We start from the raw sequence: 12541 nt of genomic DNA, 5'->3' as shown, positions 1-12541 counted from the left end.
TTTTCCCCTAAATAGTGCTATGCTGGTCTTCCTATTTTTAGAAACTAGAGAAAATCTACTACTTCAAAATTGACTATGTGATCTTATATATTTAAAGGTATTATATACATAGAAACAGATGTCTACATGCAATAAAGGCATTCAAATTTATACTTCATATTTTTTGTTTAACCTAACATCTTAAATGAAAGTTTGATAGTTGTGTACTATAAATCAGACACTGTTTATATTTGTAGGCCAAAAGACTACAATTAGTTGACCCCCCCCCAAAAAAAAAACTATGAGAAAATGTTAAAATGATTACACCAAAATTTCTGGAGTCATCAGTTTAAGACCTCTTAGAATAATTTAGTTTTTTATTCATGATTTTGTGGTAAATACTAAAGTTTTCTAAGAAGAGAAAAGGAAAATAGTGGTTTCTATGCAATTACCATTTGCCTCTGTGGTTGAATTTAAAGAATTCCCCTTTTTTCCCCTCCTTTATCTTTTGCCTCATCCAGTTCTAGAAGTTGCAGTCCTCAGTACAGAAGGACAGGTCCAAGACTTTAAATTTCCTCTGGGCATCAAAGGAGCAGGCAGCTCAATCCAACTCTCTGCAAATACTGTCAAACAGAACAGCAGGAACGGTAAGATGGAACAAAGTCTTTAAAAAATTGATAGGTTTTTCTTTATTCAGTTAAACCTATTAATTCTAAAATGCCAAGTATTTGACTCCTAAAAATACAGCTTAACATTTAAAAGCAGATTTAAAATAATGCCTTACTCTTTCCCAGTAAACTTAATCTAAATAAAGATTCCATAAGGATTTTTTTCCATTTTATTCTTATTTTATTGTATCTTATCATACTCAGCATATTTTCTGTAAAGATAAATGACTGGTTTTACCTTCCTAGGTCTTGCAAAATTGGTGTTCATCATTTATCGGAGTCTGGGACAGTTCCTTAGTACAGAAAATGCAACCATAAAACTGGGTGCTGACTTTATTGGTCGAAATAGCACCATTGCGGTGAATTCCCACGTCATTTCAGTTTCAATCAACAAAGAATCCAGCCGGGTATACCTGACAGATCCTGTGCTTTTCACCCTACCACACATTGATGTAAGTTATGTATGCTAATGAAGAAGTGGAAGGAAAGCAAAACTGACCTGCTTAAGGGATGGACAGAGGGGGAATGGGGAAATGGCCCAGAGGAAAGAAAAGACCTTCCCATTTGAATTTCACATGTTGGACTAGGTCAGAGACACAAGTTTATTTAAGTCTTTGAACATAAAATTAAATGAGCCTGGTTCAGTGATTATTAGAATTTAAGTGTATTCTTAATGAAAGCTAATTCAGTAATCAACAGGAAAATGTAAATGACCGTAATTTGTTTTAGAATGAAAATTAACTCTTACCTTAGCAGCTGTTAGGACTCTGCCTTTTTAGTGTGGCAGATCATTTGTTCTACTGGTCATATTAACGTGATTGTCACGCAATTGTTACCAAGCATAATGTTTTTAAAAATATAGATTTGAAGAGATATGATTCCTCTGCCCAGACTTGGAATGCAAGTTGGTAGTTAAAGAATTACACTGTGTAGGAAAACTGTCTGCAGAATTTGGCTGTTGTTTCAGTAAAGTGAATAAGTGCCCATAAACAGCCAAGTAATCTCCAAGATTGGCAAAGAGCAATGTATTTGTGTGGCTCTTCTCTTCTGTCTTCTGCAGTTGTTTTATTCTTTTAAGAACCTTGATGTACTAACCACAGGATGCAAATTGTCAACTATTGTGTCACTTAGAACAGAAATGGGCCTAAAACAAAATGAATTTTAAAACACTCAGTCCTTGTAAAATTTTCTCAGAACAAATTCAAGGCTCTAATTTTGTCAGAAAAGAAAAAAAAAATGATTCTGATGTACCATCAGTATGTAAAATCATAAGATGGAAATTGTAATTGTGTAAAATGAGTCTGGTAATTTAGAGTAGACTTTAGAGTGTTTCGGACTATAAAGCCCCTTTTAAGTTAGATATCTGCCTTGTATACAGAGTCTACAATTTTGCTGATGAAAAACTTTATAGTCCGAAACATGCAAAGTTTAATCTAAATTACCTTTTACACATATTAAACAATTGCTATTGCCATCTTAGAGTGTAAAATCCTAATTTTATCTTGTCATTTTATTTCCCAGCCTGACAATTATTTCAATGCAAACTGCTCCTTCTGGAACTACTCGGAGAGAACTATGATGGGATATTGGTCTACCCAGGGCTGCAAGCTGGTTGACACTAATAAAACTCGTACAACGTGTGCATGCAGCCACCTAACCAATTTTGCAATTCTCATGGCCCACAGGGAAATTGCAGTAAGTATTTGCACTTCTAATTAGTAGCAGAGAAAAACCTCAGAGATTCAAAACAGCTTGTGTAATAGCCGCTGCTTTGGGTGCTTATCGTAACTAAAAAGCAAACAAAGCAATGTGGATTTCTAATTGTTTCTACACTGTCCATACATTTTAGGAAGTCTTGGCACTATATTTATTGTTACTTTTCAAAATCATGTGCTTTATAGATTTCTTCTAAGGTTTTCCCCTTCGGGCAGGTGTCAGACATTTAAAAAATGATTTAAAATAGGGTCAGGGATTTCTAAAATGAACAGCAATAGTTTATACAAAAGAGACAGGGAACCGTGGAGTTTCACATCCCCTCCCCATCTTGAAAGTTTGAATCTCAGTTCACAACTTGTACTGTAAGTTTCCTAACCTCTTTGCACACTGGAAAATGCAGAATTTAGGGAGTTCCCATCATGGCTCAGTGGTAACGAACCCGACTAGTATCCATGAGGACCTGGGTTTGATCCCTGTCCCCACTCAATGGGTTAAGGATCCGGTGTTGCTGTGAGCTGTGTGTGCAGACGCAACTGGGATCCCACATTGCTGTGGCTGTGGCTCCAATTCGACCCCTAGCCTGGGAACTTCCATATGCCTCAGGTGCAGCCCTAAAGAGACCAAAAAAAAAAAAAGAAAAGAAAAAGAAAGAAAATGCAGATTTTGAAAGATCAGAATGACTTCTGGAATATTTCTTAGTATTCATTCTTCTTGTGATTAAGATAACGATAGCCAGAAGATAAAAATATCTTAATATGTGAAAGCTCTCAGATCTATTATGTACTTAACTCTTAGTATATAAATATAATATAAAAATTCAAGGAGAAAATTAAAACCTAAAACTTGGCTTATTTGTTAGCCTAGAAAGTCATTCAAATACCAGTTCTTTTAAAATAATTAAGTACTTTTATTCTATTATAAAATATTTTCTCTGTGTTTATGTAAGTAATTATTCAGTCACCAGTTTCTAGGGTAAAGTCTTCCAGTTTCATAGATCATTTTTTGGATATAAAAGGCAGTTAGATAATATTGAACTCTGTTAGATGATCATTTTTTTTTTTAAGTATTGAGCCCTGTTTGAACACTCATGACTATTCAGAATCTAGTATTAAAAAATGAACTCTCACATGTGAAACCGAGCTTAATGTTAATAAGGAATACTAAAGTTCCTCATATTCTTTTTATTTTCAGTATAAAGATGGAGTTCACGAATTACTCCTTACGGTCATCACGTGGGTGGGAATTGTCATTTCCCTAGTTTGCCTGGCTATCTGCATCTTCACCTTCTGCTTTTTCCGTGGTCTACAGAGTGACCGTAATACTATTCACAAGAACCTTTGCATCAACCTTTTCATTGCTGAATTTATTTTCCTAATAGGCATCGATAAGACAAAATACATGGTAAGTACCCCTTCTATTTGTTGACCTTGGGTCTCTGAAAGTAATTATCACAGGTGTAAATCCACATATGCCACTGTTAATATTTGACCTTGTAACTTAATGTAACTGACATGGCCCTTTTGAAGGCTTATTTGTGATCAATTAAAAGACAACCTTATCGTTAAGTAATATTAAGAGTTAATTCATTTCTCATATTAAGGTACAGTTACATTTTTCTGGGTTGTTATTAAAACACGTAATTTGAATAGAAGAATGATGGGGATACGGAAATGAAAAGGTCCTATTTTTAAATTTTTCACTATGTTTACATAGTCGTTCCTGATCAGTGATCATTTGTTCATATTCTGAGCAATTTATTCCTCATCCTGATGTTTCATTGTCATAAGGAGAACTTAGTGACTAGTTAATGCTTCACCTAGTATTTATCTGCACCAAGGTGAATTTTTTAATCTTAAAATTTTATTGAAGTATAGTTGATTTACAGTGTTGTATTAATTCCTTTTGTACAACAAAGTGATTCGTATATATCTCCATAAAGAATACGTAAACTCTTGAGGGAGAGAGCCATGACAGCAAAAAACACTTCAAATGCTGGAAATAGTGTGCCCCAGGATGAATTTAAGAATGCTCCACACGTGACAGGAAAAAGATGTTAGGTAATTAGAGCTGGGATATTTGTCACTAAAGCAAATTTTTAAAATTCTGTAATAGAAAAAATAGAAATAATATATTTGGAAACAACTGTAAAGCAAATATCTGCAAGTAGAATATTCAGATTTAATAACGAATAGTTCTAGAAGAAAACAATGTTTTCTTATTTGCATTTGATTTCGCTAAAAAATAGTAATGTCTTATAGTGGTGATACTTCTAGCATACCTAGCGTTGCCCTCCATGAGTATTAAATTAATTTGGCATTGTTTTTATTTATTAAAAAAGTTTTTTAGAGAAGGAGTAATTTAAATAATGATGTATCTTAAAGACAGTGGTGAGTACTCTCAGTGACTATTGCTTAGTTTTGGAGTGGGCTGTTTATTTTCTCTTTTGTGTTACTTGCTTCTTTCCTTTGTAGATTGCATGCCCAATATTTGCAGGACTTCTGCATTTCTTCTTTTTGGCCGCTTTTGCTTGGATGTGCCTAGAAGGTGTGCAGCTGTATCTCATGCTGGTTGAAGTTTTTGAAAGCGAATATTCAAGGAAGAAATACTACTATGTTGCTGGTTACTTGTTTCCGGCCACAGTGGTTGGAGTTTCAGCTGCTATCGACTATAAGAGCTATGGAACAGAAAAAGCGTAAGTAATTGCAAGTGACCTGAGTGTTTTTCAAGTGAATAATTTTTTAAAGCCTGTTAGCTGTCAGTGAGGGTCCCTGACAGACTAAAATAGTGTCTGAAAGCTTTATTGGTAAGAGAATGGGCATGGCGTGCACAAATTACAATCAAGTCTTTTGTAATTTTCTGGGTTCAGAGGATTTGTACTCTGGCGAGGCAGATTCTAAATTATGGACTTTCTTTTTAACACAAAAGATTGACCTGAAACAAATTGAAAAAGTAAATAACTTTTTGGCCTTAGAAAGATATTAAGTAAAAATTCTTCTGAACTTAAAGCATCTGACAGGTTTAACTACTCAGTTTTTAAGCTAATGCTTCATTAGCTCTCTTTGTGCAGCCAACCCTCTAGCTAACTCTCATTCTGAATTGTGACAGTACTACATTCCATCCCATATGTTTTACTTTGATAATATTTTATCAGGCAGTTTGAGAGGATTAAAATAAGTCACTGTCATTCATTTATGAAAAATATAGATATTTATGGAAAGTGACAGAAGGTAGACATAGCCATGTTTCTAAGGATTTTATTTGCTAGAGGCATGAACATGCCTTCCAATTCTGTTTATTTTTTCCTTTGATAAAATTAGTTATATAAAGATTCTTTGGACTAAAGAAAGCTTTCTGGCTGCACAGATGATGAAAGACAAATAAAAGAAATTCATTGGGGATTCAATGTTATATGAAAAATGAACCACTAAGTAAAATCTGTCTTAATAAGTTTATGCATCATTTACTCTAATACTGTATGAATTCTATGCTTTGATTTGATTTTTTTCCCTGGTACTCATCCATTCCTATTGAGGTATTATATTTGTGCTATACTGTTTTGCAACAAACATAATAACATCTGAATATTTATTTTTTATCTGTTATGTTTTATAGGGTTAAATGTTTTAGCTCAGATATGGATCTGAAACTCAAATTTTGAAGATAAGACCTTTAAAATAATCAGAGAGTTTGGAATACTGAGTTTCATGTTTTTCTTAGCAAAGTCAGAGGTCCTAGGAATTTGGGATTGGACAGAAGGGTATATTATTTTCCCTCTGCAACCATAATTATGTGTATTTTTATCAACTTTGAAATGAAGAGGAGTAAATATATTACTACCATTTAAGTCAGAGCCAAATTAGAATTATTGAAATTGTTCTCCCCCATGATAAGTTAATTTTCAAAGGCAAATGTAAAGATAGTTCGGTTTGTTAGGTTTTTAAAATTCTATTTTCCAGAGTTCCCATCATGACTCAGTGGTTAACGAATCCAACTAGGAACCATGAGGTTGTGGGTTCGATCTCTGCCCTTCCTCAGTAGGTTAAGGATCCGGCGTTGCCATGAGCTGTGGTGTAGGTCGCAGACACAGCTCGGATCTGGCGTTGCTGTGGCTCTGGCGTAGGCCGGCAGCTATAGCTCCGATTAGACCCCTAGCCTGGGAACCTCCATATGCCATGGGAGCGGTGCTAGAAAAGGCAAAAAGACAAAAATAAATAAATAAATAAAATTCTGTTTTCCTTGTGATATTGAGGATCCATTGAAGCTTACTTAATACATATTCTTTTCTTTACATAATAGTTGCTGGCTTCATGTTGATAACTATTTTATATGGAGTTTCATTGGCCCTGTCACCTTCATTATTCTGGTAAGCAGACTCTATTTTCCCTGCATTTTAAGACTGGAAATAGAGATAATTTATTTTACTGTTAATTTACCTATGTATTCAAAGATTTGTAAACATGTCTAGCTTATAGCATAAAATTAGAATATTTTATACATTATATAATTATCATCAAAATCTATAATATCAGCTCTCTACCAAGGTTTATTGCGTTTATGAATTAATGAATGTAGAAGTGAAAGAACATTAGCTTAGTATTTACGATCTTAGTTTCCACATAGTAATTTAGTACTTTTAAATAAATGTCCACATCCTAAATTCTTAAGGTACAAAAAAATTTTTTTAAGCTTAGAGTAATAACTGAATGTTAAGTAAGCTTTAAATTCATTAGAAATAAGAGTACTTTTCTTTGATTTTAAATACCCCAAAAAATACTGGTTTCTAAAAAATTTTATTTTAAAATAAACTTGATACAAGTTAAGTATAATGACATTAAGTTATTTTTTAAATTATTGCTAGTTAAATATTTGAAATATATGTAAAATTTTTTAAAAATAGCTAAGATACTTGAATTTTAGTATTTAAATTTTTTCACTCAGTTGTAGCATCATGCTTTTACAGATAATTGTTATTGGCAATTATAAGATTGAAAATAAAACAAACAAGTTTGTATATTGCCTACACCTGTTTATTCCTATTAAGGATATTTTTTCTTTAAAAAAGTTTAACATATCAACTTAATAGGATATTTCTGTGGTTAACTAGTGTTTCAATAAAATTAAGTGAAAAATTTTAGTAGTTCAAAGAAACTTAAAAACTACTTCAAGTGTACATACTTTTGTTATTAAAAGGAATTATTTTACACAATTATTAATACAAAACAAAATGAAAACTTGAGATGAATGCCTGTATGAGTCAAACCAATTCCTAGAAAAACTGATTTCCCATCAGAATTAGTCAATCCAGATGATTGCCCCAGTTTTTGCTCTTGGTTTACTTCTGTGTTAACACAGCCTAAGCTTATTTTGCATTAAATGACAAACAGCTGACTTGAAGGGGTATGATCCTTAAAGATACAGGCTTCTTTTTACCCTGAGCCCTTGGCCAAATATGTTGATACTTTGAAAATTATGAAGACTAGTTTCGGGATATTTGAGCTATGCTTCTCTAGCACTGCAGTTTGCTTATTTTCTATCTCTGAAGATAAATACTGACTTTAGAGTATTAAAAAACATTTCACTTGGCAAGGGAGTTAATGTTTATATGTACTGAACTTTGAGTAAGAGGTAAAGGATGTTTTATTAACGTGCCTATTTATAGGGAGAACGCACTATTATTTGTTTAGTCTTGTCATTATTATCCAGTACCAAATCATTTAGGTTAAGATGTGAAGGGCTTTGAGGGAACAGTCTTCCCAACTTTTAACAAAACAAAATAGAACAGCAGGTAGCAATCACAGTACAGATCCTGGGAGTGATTCGTCTGCAATTGCTTTGCCCTCTAATTGTCCCAGTCCCAACACGGAAAAACAAAGAGTGGTATGCAAGAGTAAAACATTATCTCCAATGTGACCTAAAGTGAGATACATGATTGTGTAGTACTGTTTATTGAGTATTATTATATTTATGTACATATATCCTTATGGTGATGTAGGTCATTTAAAAGTCAGTTCAGACACAAATCTTAATAATATAAATTCTGTCATATTGTCTCTTTTAAGGAGTATTCTTGTAACAAAAATTACCTATTGATATTCCTAGAAAGCATAGTTTGTATTTCCAACTTTTCTGAATTGAAATCATTTAACTTAGAAGTGTGAAATAAGTGTACTTTTTAAATACTTCTCAATGAAGGGAAAAACAAGTTCTGGAAGATAAAACTTCCTAGCTCTGTATTTCTATAGAATGTCTTGCCTACAGGCACTAGAGTGATTATATCTATGAGAAAAGTGCTTGTAAGTAATGAGCAGTGGGAAACCATTAGTATGCCTGAAATGGTTTAATGAAAGCTTGGATCATGACACGTCAGGAGCTGTTCTTATCATTTGGACAGCTCCATCTGCATCGTTAATAATTAATTCAGTTCAGTAAGAGTTCAGCTCACATACTCATTTAGGAGTCTTCCTCAGAGAACACCTCTCTGGCTGCCAGTCCCAGGGAGAAAGCGGTTTCTGCTTGGCTAACAGCAAAGATCTGGAGATACAAGTGCAGTTTTAGAGTTGCATTTGCCAGGTAGCCAAAGCTCTAGGGAGGACAAAAAGGGTCAGAACATGTGCAGTTCAGTTAGGTTACTTCAGAGTGGTGTTTCTGTTCTTCTGCCTTATCATATCCATGTCAGCACTGCAAGCTGTGGAGTGAATTCTAAGCTGCTAAGCTCAGACAGATATGATTCAGTTGAGCAGGTTGATGACCATAAAACACACTGTGCACACCTACAATTTATGGTACCTTTTCTTTAAACTTCTGTGTATTTTCATGTTCATCAATGTGGGTGATGATTAGCCAGGCCATATCATCAAGTAGAGATGAATTTTATCAGCAAATTACTGATTATTTAAACAGTATTTTATGATATTATTTGGGGAGATAGATAGAAGAGTATTATTTGTTATTGGAAGAGAAAGGCTCCATTTAGTGATTTACTTTTTTTTTTAGCTGAATGGGAAAAAATGTTTTCCTAATTTGCTCTCACTCTTTCACATAGAATTCCGTTAAGAAATATCCATCCACCTATTTACCTATGTGGCCACACACACAAACCCATGCAGCCACAGAGCAGAGTTAAAATCTGATTAATTCCTGGACGAGTTACCTCATCTCCAAACTTAATCATCAGAATGGGCTTGTAGGCTAATGAGTTGACATACAACATGTAATACAATCCTATTAACTTGTACTCACTGGAGCATCTTCATGAATGATTGAAAAATGACATATGTACCAGGGATAGACAAATATTTACATACGTCATCGTTGTAACTCCATCTTTTCCCTTTCTCATTGGTGCTTAGCACCTTTAAACCTATCCCAAAATACTATGTTTAAACTTAGTAGCATTTATGTTGGAAAGAAAAAAACAACAAGAGGACAAAAAGTGGCTGCATGGGAGTTGAAGGGAAAGGCACTGCAGTTGGATGGTGGAGACAGTTCTCACACTTTTTGCCCACTTTCCAGTGAGAAATAGGGAGAGTTCCATGTTGATGATTGTGATTTCTTCTGTCTTTTTAAATGCATATCAAAGGAGGGAAATAAATCAGGAAGAAATAAAAGTGAAGAGAAAGAAATCACTACTCTAACCAAGAAAAAGGCAGCACAGATATATACAGCTGGAAAGAGCCATTTATGTCATAGGAAAAACGCTAAGAAGAAAGAATTCAGTATTCATTTGAAACTTAACCTTTTTAGTTTTCAAGCGGCTATTTGGGACAATAGATTTTTCTCAAAGATGTTTCTTTTTGCCCCTCCATTTCTTGCTCTGATTCCAATAGTTGTATTTTAAGAGAATAAGAAAAGGGTAGAAAAGAAAAAAAAAATCTCTTGAAATGTTTTATTTTGCAAAAGTATGACTCTTATTAGAGTGTATTGCCTCCCAGAAGAGATCATGGGAACAATATTTATCTATGAAACTAAAAATTAGCATTTACATTTTCAGACATTGGAGAATATAAGAGAACTTTAAAAGGACATTTTAAAGAATTTGTTTATACTTCAGTAAATGTTCTCTTTAATTCCAGAAAATATTTTATTCTCATATATGTTGGTGGGAATGTATTAAAATGTTCAATACCTAAATAATAGACATTTTTTTCGTTTATCTAATTAGAGCAGTAAATAATATGTACTAGTGAAATTTTTTAATGTGGAGTTGGGGAAAAGAAAAATATCCTACATTTAGCATTTTTTTGCTCTTAAGTTATGGTTCACAATAAGTTTTGCATGCTCTTTTCATAATTACTTTGTCTTAAAATGATATTATTTTATCTGTTAAAGATAACGTTGCCTTATTATTGGTATATTGTCAAGTCATATTTCAAAGACTAAATTAGTATTGGCTATAACTCTAAATTTCTTGGCAACATAACTATTAGCAGGTGGGCTAAATTTTTATTTTCAGTTCTATAAATTGGAGAATTCATAGACACTTGTGAAACTGAGTGCAAAAATCCTTCTATCATTCTATAATTCTTTTTCTAGGATTTTTGAGTTGTTTTTAAAGAGACTCACTTTTAAAATACTTTTTGAAACATTCAGTTTTAAATATATTAGAAACAACAGCTTTTTTCCCTACTTGTGCGAGTTAAACATAAAATTTGGCTAGTGGGCAGTGGAAGTGTATGGGCATTTTAACCATTTGCTGATTATGGAGTGGTAGTGTTTGATAAAGGAAATGGAGAATTGGTTATTATGGCAAGTCCATCAAATGGAAATAATTTGAAGAACACACTTGTATTAGTCAGGATTTCTCTGAGATTGATTTATTTAATGTATCTTCATTCATCATCTCTGATTGATTTGTAAATTGGATTACTCTTCTTTAAAGTAGAACTTTTAAAAAAAAAAATAGAAAGCTAGTATATCTTTGTTCTGTTAGAAGATTCCTAATTTCTTCAACCAGAATAAATTGATTAATTGTATTTAAAAAGACTGGGCCTTGGAGCCAGAGGACAGTGTATTGCATCTCAGCATTGACATCATAGGAGCCAAACAGTCTTTACCAAGACACTTATCACAGATTCATGAAATGGTTATCCAAGTGCTCCCTGCTCCCTCTGGAGATAGGATTATAGGTTGTTGGTGGGGTTTTTTTTTCCCCTGTAACTTTCTGTATTTTCTGAACTTTTTTTTTTTTTTTTTTTTTGGCCACCCTGCGGCCTATGGAGTTCCTTGTCCAGGGATCAGATCCAAGCCTCAGTTGTGACCTACGGCACAGCTGTGGCAATGTGGGATCCTTTAACCCACTGTGCCAGGCCAGGGGTCAAACCTGTGTCCCAGCGCCAGAGCTGCGGAAACGCCATGGATCCCATGGATCCCATTGTGGCACAGCAGGAACTCTCTATTTGCTGAACTTTCTGTCTTGTGAATGTATTATATTTGTAGGAAAAAGCACTAAACACATTTATAACATTAAAAACCTCAGTAAGGTAAGGGAAGAATGGGGGGGCGGTGTCTAAGGATTTTTTAAGGATTAATTGAGATGCGTTTTCTGTGGCATTTTCAAGTTGGTTAGTTCTGTCTTAACAAAAAAGAAATGTCTTTGTAATTAAGCTTTAATTCTATTTTTACATAGGTACATTTTAGTTTCATTTCAGTTTTGTTGGAAAATGAGCTAGTTCTTTATTTATTTATTTATTTATTTATTTTTTTACTGGCCTAGTTTTCTTCATTGAAAAATATGTTTGGATGGATTCACCCCACAATTTCACATTTTCAACTCTTTTTCTTTTTATAGCATAATATTTGATACATCCACCTTTTTTTTTCACATTCATGTTCTTTACCTTCTGTGTAGTTTTAGATATTGTAGTGAATAATTTGTCTTTCCCAAATGTGCTACTGCTACTATTCTCTTATTCCTGAGAAGATAATTAATATGCTTAGGAAATAATGAGCTCCAAATTCTGGCCCTTTGTGCTTCAGAAAATTATTTGAGCAAAAGTGTTGGGGTGGGGGGGCAACCCGAGGTCTGGAAGTTTTTGAATAAAGGAAATACATGGTTTTATAGGACATTCAAAAAGAAGGATCCAGAGGTGGAGTTCCCCTCAGTGGCTCGGTAGTTAATGAACCTGACAAGCATCCATGAGGATGTGTGGGTTCAATCCCTGGCCTCACTCAGTGGGTTA

At 33.8% G+C, this 12541-nt stretch overlaps 1 protein-coding gene across 17 annotated transcripts in view; it reads left to right on the top strand.

The window, feature by feature from the left end:
• Positions 1-12541, top strand: part of ADGRL2 (adhesion G protein-coupled receptor L2) — a 193327-nt gene that overhangs the window by 165697 nt on the left and 15089 nt on the right. For all 17 annotated transcript variants that reach the window (XM_047794269.1, XM_047794252.1, XM_047794257.1 and 14 more), the window contains 6 exons: positions 501-626; positions 894-1099; positions 2169-2342; positions 3555-3764; positions 4835-5055; positions 6660-6726. In XM_047794269.1, the coding sequence (XP_047650225.1) occupies positions 501-626; positions 894-1099; positions 2169-2342; positions 3555-3764; positions 4835-5055; positions 6660-6726 (1004 nt within the window). The remainder of the gene's footprint in view (positions 1-500; positions 627-893; positions 1100-2168; positions 2343-3554; positions 3765-4834; positions 5056-6659; positions 6727-12541) is intronic.

This window comes from Phacochoerus africanus, chromosome 8, assembly GCF_016906955.1.
Source record: "Phacochoerus africanus isolate WHEZ1 chromosome 8, ROS_Pafr_v1, whole genome shotgun sequence".
In the NCBI taxonomy this organism is placed as follows: domain Eukaryota; kingdom Metazoa; phylum Chordata; class Mammalia; order Artiodactyla; family Suidae; genus Phacochoerus; species Phacochoerus africanus.
This window is presented reverse-complemented; position numbering and strand designations above follow the sequence as displayed.